This window comes from Odontesthes bonariensis, chromosome 4, assembly GCF_027942865.1.
Source record: "Odontesthes bonariensis isolate fOdoBon6 chromosome 4, fOdoBon6.hap1, whole genome shotgun sequence".
Classification (NCBI taxonomy): domain Eukaryota; kingdom Metazoa; phylum Chordata; class Actinopteri; order Atheriniformes; family Atherinopsidae; genus Odontesthes; species Odontesthes bonariensis.
The window spans coordinates 12,864,226-12,881,961 of record NC_134509.1 but is presented as its reverse complement, the minus strand read 5'-3'; the positions used below and the strand labels follow the sequence as shown (position 1 = coordinate 12,881,961).

Here is a 17,736-nt window from a genome sequence, read left to right as displayed (position 1 = left end):
TCAAATACTTGAATTTTACTTTGTGTAAACGCTGCTGGACTCTGTGCCTCATTCTGTCCCAACAAATCTAACCAGTGAGAAACAAGTGTCACTTTTTATCAGCACTGTCATTAAATATTCTCTTCTTACCTGCTGGCTGTAGCAGTGACTTTGTAGCGAGTGTCGTGTCTTGAATGCGAGTCAATAAGACAAATGAAGAAAGGACCACAGTGGTGTAATCAAAGAGGTCACGTTTATTCATAATTGAACTTATGGAAGTTGAATCATGTTCGATTTCTTCATTTCAGGATAGATTTGTATAAATCGTTTCACATATATACTTTATATAATCTATAAATCAGTACACATATTAGACTTCATGACTGAATCTCTTCATTATCTACATAAGCAACACTGAAGTACAAAAAGTGCTCAGCACAGTGCACTGTCTTCGCATGACTCTTCATGTTCATTACAAATCACTGGTTAAATAAAATGTTGTGAGCTCTGCGTCTGTAAAGGCGAAACAGTTTCAAAATTAACACTTTCAGTACAAGACGAGATAACTAATCATACTTCCTTCTGCACACTGAAGTTTCTGATGTTCACAAAGTGAGAAGTGCAAGATGTTTTCCAATCATGTTTCCCAAACAGTTGAGACTGAAATGTAGAAATAAGAAAACCATCTGCAAAGACTTTCAAGTGATCTGAACTCCGTATGCGACTGAAAACAATACAAAGACGAGGGATCAAAAATGAAAAGGGAAATTTTGAATGGTTCTCTCAAAGAGAATTGGCTGGTTTTGAATTTTGATGCCAGCAACGTGTTTTAAACATCGGTGAGATGGAGCGACAAAGGGCCGGGAAATGTGCTTAATACTTAAAAAAAACACTCGAGCTTGGTAAAACTGTTCACAGCTATTTCAATTAGTAGCATTAAGTGAGAAACATGACAAACAAAACAAGACAACAAAACCTAAATGTGTAAAGTAAAGAAATGAGGAAACGTACTTAACAAGTATAACAAGTTGAAAATATTTACAAAACATAAAGCATTTTAATCTATTTTTACCTTTTTTTTAATTCATTTAGTTTTAGACTCATGATCACATTTCTTTATGTGTCTATTTCCTCATTTACATTGTTATTCTTTTACAGCACTCTTATCGTTTTGTGCCCAATACCATTAAAAGATTCCAAAAAATCTTCCCCAGAGACAACCTCAGATTCTGAAGTGGAAATCACCGCTCCAACGGGGGGGTCTATCAAATTAAAAATTTTAATTATTTTTGGAAATCATAGATATTGAATATTGATCAACCAGGTTATCGACAGACAGTTCGATAGCCAGCAGCCTTGATAGTAGAGGGTTGCATTCCTGCACCTAACATAGATAACTTACAAAAGTGAAAAAGCACCGTTAATTCTAAGAGGCACATATACTGCCATTTTGATCAATGGTTAAGGGAAGGCCTTTCTTGTCTCAACAAAGCAATGACCAATCATACCGTATAACAGGCCGTTTAGGAAAAAAGGTCCTAAACCGCTGAAAACATTTAGCTCAGTATTAAAGGAAAAAGTATGACAAAGCACCCTGAGAAAGTTGCTTGCCTGATATTTCTACAGAGATTGCTACAGTTTTCAGGAATTCCCAAGTTCCCAAAAGCTTACAGTTTGTTGTTAAAAGAGGGGTCGATGGAACCGGTTGTAAACATGCTCCTGTAACATGTTGTTGGTATCAAATTTACAATTTGAAGATCTTTGTTCCATTTCAAGTCAAATTAAAGGGTTACATTTTTAGCAAATGTTTCCGGAAATGGGGGGTGTGCGGTCGGAAATTTTTCTTGTATATTCTGGTCACATTTTTTGTTTGTATAATAAAAAAAAGATAGCCTCTGTTTATGCGTAGGACATTCTGCCAAGGTAGTTGGCAGGAACGTATCCTTTTTGTCCATCAGCCTCCGCCAGCCACCACTCTTTATTACCTCCCAGGTCACAAAACTTGAGGATGCGGACATGCTGGTACTCCTGCAAGGTCAGCTCCTGGTCACAGCGAGCTTGAAATGCATAAACGGCATAGAACTGTGGAGACAGGCACAGTTCAGTTGTCGTGAAAGGCAAACATCATTGAGCAGAAAATGATTAACTTTTCATTTTTACCCTAAAACAAAGACAGGAGACAGTGTATGTTCCCGTAAATCCAGAAGGTGGCAGTGTTGATCAGCTTTCTACATGGAGAAAACGCCAGCAAACATGCTGACGCTTATCTGCTATTGGTATTTTCAGACCAGTACCCAAATGTTCTGATATAAAAGAAGCCATGGCAGGTGAAGACATTACTAAACCAAGAGAACAAACCCTCGGGCTGCTGCAGATTGACAAGCCATCACCTATTTAATTCTAATACACGCTGGACAGATGCTGAGAAGCTTTCAAATGTGCTTTTACACACTGACTCATTCTCTGCAGTTCCAGTCTGTTTTCCTTAGACACTCTAATAATTCGTTTTTAAAGGAGAAGCCTCTTCCACAAGCGTACACTTCTGGCTCTTAAAACCCATTCCTTTAATTTCGCTAAGCCTATGGTTGCTTAGATTTATGTGACTCTGGTTATTTTTCAGTTTTCACCCTTATAACAAAAACTTTTTGCAAAAACTTTACAAAGGCGTTGATCTGGCTGACCGTACCTGTTCTTTCTTGCCTTCAAAGTGCTGAACAATTGAATATCTTAAAATTATACCTTCGTAGTGAACAAACAATTGCAACAAATGCACAGGGTGCCACACAGACCTGCTGAGCTTCAGAGTCCAGTGGCTCCTCCAGGTCCTCAGAACTCTCCAGCTCCCCCTGCAGACCAGAGAGAGTTGAGCTGCTGTCCGTGGTGTTGAGGTTGAAGCTGCGAAGGCTGCTGCTGCCACTTCCTGACACAAACAGGCTCAGGTCATCAAAGTCCTCATCCGCCATGGCAGGTGGCTGCTGCTGTTGCTGCTCTTTGGCTACCTGGCCTGCCCTCTGCGAGTCCCTAAGGGGGTTGTACTGCTTCAGGAATGTAGAGTAGACATAGCCCTGTGTACCTAACAGAAGCACAGATGCAAAACCTCTGAGCATTTTAAAGATTTCACTCACCCACATCATATTTTAGAAACGTTACAAAAAACATCTATCTAATATCTATCTATGGTGTTAAAGTATTTCTTGCAGCGCCATGAGAAAAAGCCCATTCGCATCGTATTGGGATGATAGTGATGAGCTTACAGACACATGACGAAACCTGGGCATAATACAGAGAACTCCTTCATTGTGACTTACAGTAGTACCAGTGAGAACATGTTCTTTTGTAATGCAACCAGACTAGCTTTTCTGTGAGACAATAACAAAACACTTTGCAAGACATTTCTCGTTGCTATCACCCAGACCTCCAACAAACCACTCGAAATTAAGTTGGCATAATTTCTGGAGAATGAATGTGTGCTTAGGATAAGGCGCTACAAAGCTGTAAGCCTCTCAGGAGAGGCCGGAACATCTGCTGAGACAATCCTGGATCCAGGGGCAAGAGGCAAGCATATTCATGGTGTTGCTATCAACAGAAGGAAAAACAACAACTTCCCGGGAATGTTTGTCATCCCAGAGGAAAAGAGAAGTCTATGAAGAATGTACCTCGTACCGAGAAACATACACACTTTTTTTTCTGTAGTTTTCATAAAGATAAAAGACTTTGTTATTGTAGAGAGCAGAAAAGAGAACAAGAGAAAATCTCTCCACTACTTGCTTGTGAATACCCAGAGGGAGAGGCTTTGTACTCTAAGTAACGCTGCTTACAGCGTGCAGGGTTAGTGCCAACAAGGCACTGGGATCTCGACTGCCTCTGTGAGACGTAAAGGGGAGATGGAGACAACTATGGAGTTGGCTCTGTTGTGAGGCACCCATCTCCAGAGGCACCAGCAACCATGACTCCACAGCAGCTCCTGGGACTAATTCTTGCATGCTGACTTGTCAGAAAGTAAAGTTTGGTGTGTGAACAGGCCCTGAGTCATTTAAAACATGCAGGTGTATTCACAGAGGAATGTGTATGAGGTGAGACCTACTGTATACCAGTCACACATGCAGGTGATCCAGGCCTATAACCTAATTCACCTTGTATTGGTCCGTACAATATGAGCTGATTGTTACCTCTGTTGTATGAATCTTTTCCCTTATGCACACATACAAACTTACACACACTTACACATTCCTACCTCCTGTATGTACCAGCCAGCGGCTGCTGCTGCCTAATGGGTCTGTATCCTCCAGCAGGGCAACCAGCTCGCCCTCCAGCAGGCTGAGGTCCTGCTCCTGGCATCCATTACACTTCCTCTTTAGCTGGTACAAACGGCTCAGTGAGTATTCTGCCAGCAGCCAAGCACGCTGCTCCTCAGTTTGATGCACCTCTGGCACCTGGAGGACAGCATAGCACAAAGATGTGGTGGTGTAAATATGTGAACTGGGTGATATGTGGTAATAGATCTGTTATTATTGATCAATGAGGGCATCATTCAGAGAATTAAAGGTAAGAAGACCCTGGCAGCAGGAGCTTCAAACAGATCTATTCATATGTCCAAGCTCAGTAACATGTACAGTTGAAGGCAGAAGTTAATTTACACCTGATAATAGACCGTTTTAAACTCAAACTAATTAGTCCTTCTTGCTGCAAATCACCCTCAGAACACGGTACTGCCATTACTGTGCTTTGCCATTGGAATGGTGTCTTTTAGCTCTCACGCTGCTCGCTTTTTCTCCTTTAACAGAACAATGGTCATTATAGCCAAATGGTTCCATTTGTGTGTGATCAGACCAGAGGGCTTTTCTTCAAAGAACGACATAAAAATCTTTGTCAGTTATTGCAGCTGCAAACTGTCATCTGGCTTTTCTGTGTCTGACAAAAGAGAAATATATGACTGAGCGCAGCGTTCCCTGTTCGGCTGTAATAATATACACTCACACTTTGCTTTTTTCACAAATAGCTAGAGAGAGATGGAACTTTGGAGCACATTCGGAGAGCCTAGGCCCATTTGAGTCTAGTCGAGGATAGCCTGGAGCTATTCTCTGTGTCTACTTTTGATATAAAGATGTGTGTAGTTGCTAATTTGTGGATTGTATTTTACTGTCAAAAATATTGTTACTATCAAACATAAAAATACGTGAGAGTTTTATGTCGAAATGGTGACAAGACATTTTAGTCTACAAATTAGAATATACCTTTTTTCCCATATTCTTACCGCTGTTTTCTTGTCCCGTTGTCTCTCGAAGCTGACTTTTCGTTCCATTAACCTCTGTGCGTTGTCCCTGACAAATGCGAGATTGTTCAGCTCATCCATGATGCTGTTCTGCACTTCAGAAATGTTCGAGAGTGGAGCCTGAAAACGCAAATGAGGCAACTGTTTAGGTTTGTTAAAAAGACAAAAACTAGACTTTTTCAACATTATGATTTATGAGTTGAATCCTCACTGGTAGCTGCTGGATAGAGGGAGTACCAATCAATGCAGTCCCCATCAGCCCTCTGAGTAGGGCCACAAGACCCACCACACTGTTGTTTAGGACAGTACATGCAGCCATGTTGAACCTCTGCAACTCTTCCACTAGCAAAGCATTGATAGCTTCATAGTCCCTTTTGGCAGGACCAGGTGGGTCGACAGAAACCAATGAAGGGGATGAAGAAGTGGTGGATGATGAGGATGAAAAAGAGGAAGAGCGCTCAAGGCGGCAGCAGTAATCCAGCAGCTTGTCATAGCGCTTCTGGATAAGCTTCTGTGGGGCTGTGAACATGGCCTGCAGGGAGGAAAGGGGGGCCAGGACAAAACGCTCCATTCTGTCTTTCTAGGGAGAAAAAGTCAAAAAGGGCAGAGGATGAAGAATAATCTGCCAAATTAAACTTTAAACTGTCACCTGTAGTGAACTAACATGTATCTTTAAAAGTTTTTATTTTATTTTGTCACGCAGCAGTGTCTCTAAAGCAAAGGTAAAGTACACATTAGAATTTATTTCCATTCCAAAAAAAAAAAAGAAAAAGAATTGTGGCACTGTGTAAAATGTAACAGAATGCAATGACTTGCAAATATAATAAAACATTTTAAACCAGATTTTTTTGCAGCTGATTAGTTTAGCTGGGAACAGGTGAGTAATATAGTAACATGACTGGGTGTAAAAAGAAGGCAAGACCCTCAGTAGTGATGGGCAGAGGTTTAATAATCTGCTTAAAACAGCATTCACAAATGGATGAGCAATTTGTTGTGGCAATAATGTTCCTGAATATAAAATACTTTAAATGTTCCATTATGTACAGTGCATAATACAAAATATTCTAAGAATCTGGAGACATGTACAAAAGGAACATGACCAAAAATCAATTCTGGTATCACACTGGAACAGGACTGGAGCCCTCAGGCAGCACTGCATTGAAAAAACAGAGATGATTTTGTCATAAAAAATCACTGCACAATCTACAGAATTGTTTTCAGAAATGATTGTCCGTGAACGCAGTTTACTCTGCTTTCCACACATGCTCTATCATGCAAAAAAGGAAGCCATGTATGAACAGCATCCAGAAAAGCTGCCGTCTTCTCTGAACCAAAGCTCATTTGAAATGGACTGAGGCAAAGCGGAAAACTGTTCTGCGTTCAGATAAATCAAGAAATGTGAAATTTGTTTTTAAAACCACGGACACTGCATCCTCTGGGCTAAAGAAGAGGGGTGCTATTGTGCTTGTTAAAAGCCTGTATCTCTGACGGTATGGGGTGCACTACTGCCTATGGAACTCGCAGCTTGCACATCTGAAAAGGCACCATCAATGCTGAAAGGTAGTTGCAGCTTTTAGAGCAAGATATGCTCTATCCAGATGCCATCTTCTTCAGGGAAGCCCTGTTGTATATTTAAGTTAGACAATACTAAACCACATGTTGCATCTATTACGACGGCGTGTCTTCAAAGAGTCCGAGTGGTGGACTGGCCTGCTTGCAGTTCAGACTTTCACCGTTCACCGACTGAAAACATTTGGTATATGAAAACGCATGAAACGTAAAATACGGCAAAGGAGACCCAGGGCTTTTGTGTTGGGAAAATGGAGTTCTATATCAGACAATAATGGATCAGCATTCTTCTCCCAAAGGTACAGCAAGTGGGCTCCCCACTTCCCAGGTGTTTAGATAGACAGTTGTCAAAGGGAGAGCGGATGCAACAGAGTGGTAAACATGGCCCTGTCCTGACTATTCAGACAAGTTGCTGCCATTAATTAAATAATGATAAAGGTGAACCAATATTCATGGCAAAATCTGAAAAACCCCTCACTTTCAACATTTGATACGTTTAATATGTTCAATTGTAAATAAAATTTTAGTTTATGAGATTTGCAAATCACTGCCCTCTGTTTTTATTTACATTTTATATGTCGTCAAACTTCTTTGGAATTAGGGGAATGCATGTGCATAAAAAAGAGGTTTGTTTTTCATGATGATATAAAAAGATTGAATCTGTTTTAGCAAGGATAAACCACTGAAACGGTCCAAATATAAAGTAAAAGGAACCGATGTATAGGTTTAGCCTCTTAAAGGCATCTTTCATTCTTTCATTTTAGCAGACACGGTAGCAACTTTTCATCCAAAACAAGTCGGCTACTATTCTTCTCAGAGTAAACACGTATTCTGTGTGTGTCAAACGGATCTAGGACCTCAGTTTGAGTCTTTGCTGAACTGCTGAATATTTGATGCACAAAGGTTTCTTCTTGACGAAGAAGTGTCATCAGTGTTGGGGACAGTACAATACACAAAGGGAGGAACATGGAGAGAAGAACATGTCAAGGTTACAACAGGATGCAGCAGAACGGTTGGAGGCACAGAAGAAGAGGATTAATAAATTGGAGAGAAGACAGGTAGCTATCAGCAAATTGGCAGATGACTCATAGCTGGAGGGTGAATGGGAGGTCAGGGAGGATTAGAAGGAACAGCAAGGACAGATACAAAATGCAGACGATTCAGTAAGAAGAAGGAAGACAGTGAGGCTGACAGCAATGTAAATGAAGCCCAGAGCAAAACTGATCATTTGTCACAAAGGGTAACAAAGTCGTACTTACAAAGTGCTTATAAGGATCATTGCCATTATTATGTGATAAACCATTTGTGTCATTTTTATTTGGATCCTTGATGATGTTTTCCAAGTCCTTCACATCTGAAATAGCTACAGACACCATCTCCTGCAGAGAGGACATTCAGCAAAAACAGAGGTTAAAAAAATAAACATAATCATTCGAACCAGCATAATCACACTTATTTCCAGCCTTATATTTCAACCTTGGAACTCCACATGAGTAGCTTTGCATGATTAATAGATCTTTTTGAGCCAGAAAACACTGCTTGCTTTCCAGTGTGAAAGTTTAAAAGTCTCTGCTTGAACGGCAACTTCTCAAATCACTCTTGAAATGTCTAAAATGCCTGAATCCGATCCAGAATAAAAGAGTTGACTGAGATTATAGCTGGAGTATATGCGCGTTACCTGCTTATCATGTGACAGAAAATCGAATATCGTCTTTCTGAATCAGAATCTTTCTTGTCATTTTACAAAGTATAACGAAATTGTAAGCAGTCCCTTCCAGTGCAAAAATAGTGACAATAAAACAAGTTATAATCAAAGAGCAATAAAGAAGTACCAAAAGTTACATCGGCAAAAAAGAGAAAAAAAACATGTTTTCTACATAGAAAAAAGAAAAGAAAGTAAAAAAGAATTTATGATAAATAGAACAGTATAAAAAAGAAAGATATAAAAAAATATACAAATAAATCTATGTAAAAAGAAACGTGTGTTCCTGTAATGTTTTCTATCACAAGCTCTACATAAAAAAAAAGGTTTCTGATTATAACCCTGTTATTAGTTAATGGACTAAGAGGACAATGTAAGATTTATGGGCACGTGGTACCGGGACTTTAACACATGTTTAACTTCAACTTCTCTTACATTTGATGTAAGCATGAAACTCAGTTTGAAACATACATTTTGCAGTGACTCACCTGAGAACACTGGATGTAAAAATGGACATTCTTGACCAGTTGCCTCACAGCTTTCTCCAGACTCCTGAACAGCTTCTCCTCTCTATCAAACACTTCATCCCTTACCTGCAGAAACAATCGTATTCGCTTTAATATCAATTACAATTGTTTTTCCTCATTCACTCCTTGGGCCTGATCACATAATCTTTCCATAAAACTGTGAAAGGAATAGAATGCACTTTATAAGTTGTTGCTGTAGTTTACCTGTGGCTCAACACCAGTGAGGATCTTGAGATAACCAGCAAACCTGTCTCCTTTCTTCCGAATAGAGTGGATGTTGAACTTGTTTAGTTTGCCCCTCAATGTGCCTTCATCTTCAACCCTCCTGTACTTCATAACTGAGGATCAATAAGAATATGGGATCATGATTAAAAGAATTGGTGTGGGTCAATACATTGGGCACAGACAGTGAACATAAGCAGTGATGTCATACCTATGTCTTTGCGCCTCTTGAACTCATTGATGTTAACGTTTATGATCTTGGCGGTGGTGAATGCCTCCTGCACAGGGTGGTAGTCTGGGTGATCTTCAGGTGTAGCCTGCCACAGCTCTCCAAGCAGCAACGGGTACTTCATGATCCTTTGGACAGGTTTTATGAGCAACGAGCCCATATTCAGCAGATTAGGTTTTCCTCTGTGTAAGTAAACATCTTAGTAAGTGAACAATGATCGACATAAGAAACAAAACACGGGGACAAAAAAATTCAATGAAAATTAGCAAAAGACTGCACTTACTCTTGGTCATAGATTTTCCTGTGGTTAAACAGCCAGAAGGAGAAAAAAGGAAAAAAGATTACAGGCTGACAGTGATAATATTTGTGGCTAATTGGATGTAAATGCTGCGAAAATGATCTGGAGGAGGTGATGTGACTTACTTTAGCTCTAATACACACGCAGTAAATTGTTGCTTTATTTCTTCCTCGCTCTCGTAGGATTTGAGTGACATGTTAGCATCATCATGGTGGTAACAGTAAATCTTATATACATCTTCTAAAGCTGCCTTTGCCTGGATGAATACGTCCCCTTCAAGTGAAAGCAGGACATAAGAACTTCTGTTTACCACAACAGCAACAGTCGACAATCATTGAAAAAAAAAAAAAAGAAAGAGGAAAATTAGCCAAAAATCTGATTAGCCTCACCGATGACAACTGCCTCTGGATCAGGGTCAGCCATGGCCTGATGCAGTCTGTGAAGGAGGGCCGCAGACACCTCACACACTGTCTCCATGTTAGTGAACAGTCGATCTACATCTACAACCTGATCAAAAAAAAGAAAGAAATGATGTGATGTAGTCATGTGAAAAGAAAAGTATCTCTTTTGAATCCAAGGTGTTACTGATCAGGACATAATAACAATAATAATAAAAGTAATCTGGTCCTTACAGGGCCTTAAAGTTGGGTAATTACAACCTCAGATGAACAGCAACACACATTACATCGTGTCCTTATCAATTTTTTATCAATGCATTGTATTAAAAACTAAATATCCGCCATGATTAAATTGTTTGTAGAACTACCTTTAACTATTTTCTGTATGACATTATCAGTCTCAAATTGTTGTCGAAGAATGTTGGCCTACACTCTTTACAACATTGTTTTAATGTATTGAGGCTTGCAGACATTTTTTTATGCACAGCTCTCTTAGGGTGCTGCCACTGTCAGACCTGTGGCCTTCACATTTGACTCGAGAATACTTTGGTATACAAAGTGTCCAGGTCCTGTGGCTGCAAAACAAGCCAAATCATCTTCCCTCTACCACCATGAGGTGTTTGTGATGTTATGCTGTGTTTAGTTTTCACCAGATATGTGAAATGCTGTGCATTTTGACAACGCATCTCACTTTCGTCTCATCTGCAAAAGTATATGGTTAAGAAGTCTTTTATTTGTTCAGATGCAACTCTGCAAAGTCAGGCTGCAACATTCTTTTAAGAGAATATGGCATGACAAGTATGACTTGTTTGTAACACTTCCAAACAAGTCATACTTGTCAGTCTTTTTCAAATTGCACTTTACAATTAAATTTACACTTAATATGTTAAGTAAGGCCTGTAGAGTCTGAGATGTAGCTCTTGTTTTATATATTTTTTTCCAGTTTCTCTGTGCATTGCACAGCCTGACCTTGGGCTGAACTTACTGGGACATTCACCCCTGGGAAGATTGGCAGCTGCCTTGAATGTTTTCCACCTGTGAGTAATCTTTCTCACAGTAGTATGATGGTTTGTTTAGAAACGGTCTCATAACCCTTCCCAGACTGACGGGCAGCAACAATTGCTTCTCTAAGATCATCGCTGATGTCTTTCATCTTTGACATTGTGCTAACACACTTTCTTATTCACATGACTGAGAAATTACTTTAAATAACAAGTCATTTACTTTCCATCCAAATTTCCCTTATACAGTGCATTCTTAATGCATACATGGTAACTCCTTCTTGACTAAACACAATTATTTTGCGTAATATATTTGCGTCACGAAAATCTGAGCTCATGACAGCCTTATTTTGTGTGTATCTGTGGAGATGGCTTAATCTAGTTAGCATTATCCTATAAGGATGGTTCAAGTGCAAAAATGTCAAATTACAAAGGGTTATTACTCCATCATAGAGATTCACTTTACAGCACGAATGACACTTTGGATTTGTTGAATAGGCATAGAGTAGCTCAAAGTGACAAGAAGGTTAAGTTGATCAAAATGCACCAGATGAACAAGAGCTAAATCTGAGCAGGCCACTTGTTTCGTGATAATATGTGGTATTGCAATTGGATTCATTTAAAAAGAAAAAAAAGTTTGCATTCAGTCATATCTATGATGGCGTTGTATTTAGCAAATTTATTCAGAGCACAAGTGACTTCAGCAGAGGTTTTGAGAGGCGTTTACCTGCAAATTTCGCAGAGGCTGCACCACTTCTCTGATGCACAGTTCCAAACCAGTGAGATAGTCCTTTTCAGTCTGCACAAGCTCCTTTATCACCTTTGCCCTGCGGTTCATCTTTCTCAGACGGATCTCTTCTGGTTCAAGCACTGGAGAGGGCAGTGTGGGCAGGTCATGCGGCATCAGTTTTTCTGAAAGAAAAAGAGTAAACATCAGTAAATTACACATTTAGCTATTTCAGAACTTGTTGTTTTTGCCATCATTTCAAGCCATCTGTGGCACATATTCCTTCTCTAAAATCTTGAAATACACCTATGCTCTCCGGATTGTGCATGTTTTGAAATATCCATCATGTCTAACACCTGCTTGACACCTGAGCAGTATTCTGCATTTCATGGTGATCTAATTATTTTCAACCAAATGCCAAAAAGCCTCACTCAACATGCCAGTCAGGCTCACTTTCTCTCTATCTCTCTTTTCCCCTCTTTTTTATTGCCCTGCTGCCTAATCAGTCAGTGGCTGCTCTGTGCTTTGCATGGCAGGCATGACTGTCTGTTCGGGGAAGAGGGATGCTTCCTTGCTGCCTAATCGATGCCAAGCACCGCTTCCTCCTCCAGGGAGGAGTGAGCAATGAAGAGCTGAGATAGAGGTGAAGGGAGGGGGATAGAAGGCTGCGACGCTTGTGTCAGGTTACGAAACTAATCATACCACTGATGTAATTCCACTGTGTGTTCAGGCATTCCATCTGCTCACACTGCGTGCTTGTGTGTTTATGAGGGGAACACTCACACTACACACACAAACCTACAAATCCAAAGAGACTCATGCACTGACACCGACTCACATAAATGTGCATGAGCACCCAAACGGTCCCATGTGCACGTGCAAACAAATACTCCCTTTTAGCTTCAGGCTACACATTTTACACACACACACACACACAAATAAAAAATAAAAAAGTTCAACTTGGTCTAAGTGTTCATAAACTTACTACATTTGCAAAGCAATACCACATATATCAGTAATTTGGTTGATTATCTGTCCAGTGATGTTCTTCGCAACTAAACTTACTTTTTCGATGAGCTGTCATTATTTCTGGATTTTGAAAGAGCTTAATTCATCTTTTTTTTGCATTAAACTAGTACAATAAGTGTGTGAGTTGCACTCTTGACCAGAGCCAGTATGACACAATTCGTTAACTTTCAGCTATCTTTTTTTAATGGATGAAGCAAGTGACAGATTGTAAATAATGAAAAGGTGAAAAAAAACACTAGATTTCCTTTGTTAAAGCTCAGTGGAATTAATCCTGTGATTCAAGCCAATAGGCAGGGCTTCCTGATGAATGTGAGGACTGTGCAGACTGTGTAAATGTGTGGTGACTGTAGCGGTGATCAGATCTCAGTTATACAGTAAGCCTTTTCTCTTTCAGTTCGCAATTAACTTGTGCATGTTGAATGATAGATGAAGAAAAACACGAGCAGCTGGTGTGGTCACGTCTTGTGAAAGTTTATGCTACTGAGAACAGCTAAGGAAAGGAAAATATGTCCTGATTTCACAGAGACGTCATGTTAAAGATGACAATATGACAAGCAAGACATCTAAAAAAGGAGAAAAGGTCATATTTAGGCATCTTAAATGGTTACTATTTGTAAAGAACTTTCTTTTTTGGGGGCAAAAATCACTAGCTAAGGCTAATCTAGATTGATGAGATTTGTGGTCCATCTTACATGCTATACGCATGGTCTATCAAGGTCTATACATAGATTTTCAACTGTCTGGGCGTAGGACAAAACCTTCAGCTCGAACCCCTTGAGTAAGTCCACTGTGGGTTTTGAAGTGTGCTTTGCGATCATTATGAAGTGTAAAAGCCATTTTTCATCTGTGGCTTATTTACGGACTTCATTGTATTTTCTTCAAGAATTTGCCGGTAAATAACTGAATCCATTCTTCCCTCCACCTATGAAGCATTCATTGTGCCACTGACTGCAATAAAGATCCAAAGCTTGATCAGTCCACCGATATGCTTATGAGCTGAAGAGGAACTCTTTTCTTTTCTTTTCTTTTTTTTAGTTGCAGGTAAAACGTTCGCACAGCAGTCTATGGGAAGTTAGTGTGGAAAAATGCAAGAAGCTTTTCTTTCTGATGACTTTTCCATGCTGGTCATATTCGTGCAGGTGTGCCTGCACAGTAAAACAGTGCGCCAATCCTTCTGAAAGTTGTTTGATTTGCCTTTCTTAAAATCCTTTGAACAGATTTTTGAAGGTAATCTAATGAGAGCTCTATTTTCCCTGCTTATTGTCTTAATTACATGACAAACTGGCAGATCGACTACCTGAAACGCTGTCTTGTAATAACCTTCACCTGTTTTGTGGACACTCACTCTGGCCTGTTTTCAGGAGGAGCCCCTGGCTCCTGAATAATGAAACAAGATCTGAAAATTTGCGTCACCTGGCCTTTTCTTGGTATGACTGCGAACAAACCGTAGCCCTAACAAGCCTAGTAAGGTTCAGATCTCTGGCCCAAGCTTTTTTTGTATACTACCATTTGTAATTCACTGGAAATGCATTTTAGATACACTTAGATATATTCATTTAATTTCAGTAGATGTCACAATTTCTAAAAAGAGATATTGAGTGAATAGTAGAAATGTTTTCTAAAAGACATATCACATTCTTCAAGAGTATCATGAAGTGTCATGTGTCAACATTAGCTGAGTGTAAAAAGACCTCAGAAAGTCGGAAAACCTCCACTCGTGAGAAAAGTCCACTTAATGAGAGTTTGGATGACGTTTCTTAAAGTTTGTTGCATGGAGACGTTGTTCTATTTTTAACCTGATCTTTCCATATGTTTCTATGTCACTTTTACTCTTATTGCCACATATATGAATGACAGAAATGACACACTAGTTGTCTTAAAGACACTGACTTCTCTGTGACACCACAAGCCATCAAAACTCAACAGCACATGTAAAACTGTACTGACTTAACCTTTTGCCAGCATTATGTTTGGTGCGGTATGGCTACTGCCACAGGAGTTCCCATGAAAGTGGATACAGGGCTTTTCACCGTTCAGCTCAGTGAAAACGATCCCGTGAACTGCCCCGGAAAGACTACAAAGCATGGTGTATCATGTGGCACCATCAAGAAAAATGACATGTTAGACCACGCCACACAGCAAAATGCTGAGTAGCGAGTTCTTTCTTTGAAATGATCAAAACTGAAATATGCAGCTTTTGATCTGTAAAAATATTCTCATAAAAAGATTTTTTATTTTCATTGATCATTTCTAATAATAATTCTTAAAAAAATGCCTCAAAAGATTTGAAGTTCTTATCAAGGTTACACAAATGGAGAGTTATTAATAAATACCCGAGTAACCACAGCAAAGTCATTTGCCGCATGTATGATTAATGGATAAATGTGTCCCTCTATGTGGGTGGTGTGCTGGTCAATCATTATCTCAACTATGATATTTAGTTCCTGTAAATTATTAGACATACTGATGTCATGTTGTCATGGTTCTATAGCTTGACTAACCTGTCTGACAAGCAGATGAGAACAGACTGTCGACCAGCGACTCACATGCTTCCTCTTTCAGTGAAGTCATCGTTCTGTCAATATTTGCATTGGTAACACCACTGTAAATATGTAATACTGCTCTTCAGGTGTGAGGCTGAAGTCGCAGGGGGCGGGGTAATTGTTTTACTGAAAACACTGCTGTGTTTTTTTGACAACTCTGTCAGTCCTGATGCAGGTTGGACAAGAAAATAGAAAGTGCAAAGAAGTAGAAAGTGGCTCGAGTTCAGTTAAACAGATATAAACTGATAATGCAAGTGTGTGAAATTTGTTGTCTGTACAAGACCAAGTGAATACTGGGTCATACTTTGCTGTTTTAAACATGGTGGTGCCACTGTTCATTGTGGCACATGATGTGTATTGTTCACAGTTTGAGTTTGAGTTTGAGTTTATTTAAAGCAGGGACAATACATATTAATGAACATATACATGTAAATATGCAAGATTATAGCCAATGGCTAATTTCCATCTTTAGTCCCTTCGGCAGATTGATGTCAACAACATAGGATAGTAAAATCAATAAAACAACAGTAACAACAATTAGAATAGTTAGCCTTCATGGCCAGTGTGAAAAGAGGGAGTAATTACAGAGAGAAAACACAATAGGACAGAAAATAAAAAATAAAAGCAAGAACAATGAAGAGTTTAGTGGATCATAAAACACATATACATTTTAGGCAGGATTGTGGCAACAGTGCTGTTCCTCCAATAGCCAAGCTTTAAGATGTTTGGTAAAAGAGGTCAGAGTCGGGAGTTCACGTATTGTGTGTGGTATTGAATTCCAAGTGTGAGAAGCACGAACAGAAAATGTGGTTTGACTAAAGACACTCTTTCTGAAAGGAACTACACAGTCACCTCTAGAGTAGAGGAAACGAAGGAACAAGTGGCACAGGAAAGCCGGCATACCAACAGCACTCATACTCAGATAGTAACCTTCTTCTGACAGCTGATGTCATTTTGCCTGAAGTGCAACATTCCCAGTCACTGACTAGGACTAGGACAGGTGTAGCTAGTTTTTCTGAAACATGCTTATGTTTTAATGTGAAAAGTCTGTGTCAGCAATTGTGATGAGGCATCTTCTTTGAAATTCCTTCTTATTTTTTCTTTTTTACAATTTTCCTTTCCAACCCCTTCCTACTTTTCATGGTCAACCACTGTAATTTACTGATTCACTTTTCTTTTTGCGACTAATGGTTTTAGTCATTGTGAAGCAAATTGTAATACAAAGTGTCTTATAATGATTGTAAGTCTCTCTTTCCACACTACTGCTGTCTAGGTCTTGTTTACCTGCTGGTCCTGAACATTTCAAAAGCCACTCCTCTGTGCCCGAGTTTGGGGCACAGTTTGCATATGTGGCTTCATCCCAGAGGGAGTATCTTGCTCAACGCATAGTAACACAACAGGTGCCCGGTGCAGAGCTGTGCACTCTTATTGGGTGTGTTGTGTTTTTGTTTGCCCTCAAGATATAGATGGTACCCTTACAGTCCATCTAACGTGAATATATATTCAGTCCAAAAGTTCTCCAAGCCAGTAAGTTATTAAAAAGTTTGCAAAGAAAGACTTTTTTAAACTAGACTTTATCTCATGTATGTTTAAATTGTTGCCATAGTTTTGAGCCCTGGGAACATCATTAGCTGCTGTACCTTTAAGTTTAGCGCTGTACTCCGTCTTGTCAGACTGACTCCTCCTCACCAGAGTCCCCAGGTTGATGTCACCTTTAGCCATGTCATCAGCTACAATAGTGTCCGTCTTTCTTCTCTCCAGGTATCGCAGGAACACAGGCCTGTTTCTCCTTTTTATCACTTTCTCCTTCTCTTTTTCCTTCTCCTTGTCACTCCCACTGGCCTCCTTGAGATCCATGGTGAAGCTGTCAGCTCCCTCGTGCTCTCAGACCAGTGAAGGAGAGAAGATGGGAGGAAAGAGAGAGCCTGGAAAGTACAACAGGTGCACTGTTCACTGTGCCCTGACTGCTAGCTCTGCACAGGTAACCCAGCTCCTCCCCTTGTCTACCTATCATGAGGGCAGCGTGGCCACACCTCTTCACGGCTGCACTATGCTTTCCTCCCCTCAGGCCATCACATCTATTCAGGTAGAGGAAGTCATGCACTTCATCTTTATCAGGAAGGTTTGAAGAGATTTAACACTGAAGTGTTCTTCTTGCACCTAAACCTAAAATGAATGTTCTCAAAGCAAAGTGCATCTCAGATACTGTCAATGTGGCAAACGATGACCAGGAAGTAAAA

At 39.8% G+C, this 17,736-nt stretch overlaps 1 protein-coding gene across 1 annotated transcript; it reads right to left on the bottom strand.

Moving 5' to 3' along the window:
• Positions 1-213: 213 nt before the first annotated feature.
• arhgef38 (Rho guanine nucleotide exchange factor (GEF) 38) lies at positions 214-17,465 on the bottom strand. The gene is made up of 14 exons (XM_075463033.1): positions 17,137-17,465; positions 11,925-12,109; positions 10,188-10,305; positions 9,924-10,071; positions 9,784-9,801; positions 9,483-9,682; positions 9,254-9,387; positions 9,011-9,115; positions 8,080-8,199; positions 5,463-5,831; positions 5,234-5,371; positions 4,214-4,412; positions 2,769-3,052; positions 214-2,061 (listed from the first exon to the last, which is right to left on the bottom strand). Exons 1-14 carry the CDS (start codon positions 17,351-17,353, stop codon positions 1,879-1,881), a joined length of 2,418 nt encoding a protein of 805 aa, XP_075319148.1. The 5' UTR covers positions 17,354-17,465; the 3' UTR covers positions 214-1,878.
• Between the last annotated feature and the right edge of the window lie 271 nt (positions 17,466-17,736).

Coding starts and splice junctions, on each gene's coding strand:
- arhgef38 (XM_075463033.1), bottom strand. CDS start 17,353: ATGGATCTCAAGGAGGCCAGTGGGAGTGACAAGGAGAAGGAAAAAGAG. Junction 10,306..11,924: donor AGCCTCTGCGAAATTTGCAG/GTAAACGCCTCT, acceptor TTTTTTGATCAG/GTTGTAGATGTAGATCGACT. Junction 5,832..8,079: donor ATGATCCTTATAAGCACTTT/GTAAGTACGACT, acceptor TTTTCTCCCTAG/AAAGACAGAATGGAGCGTTT.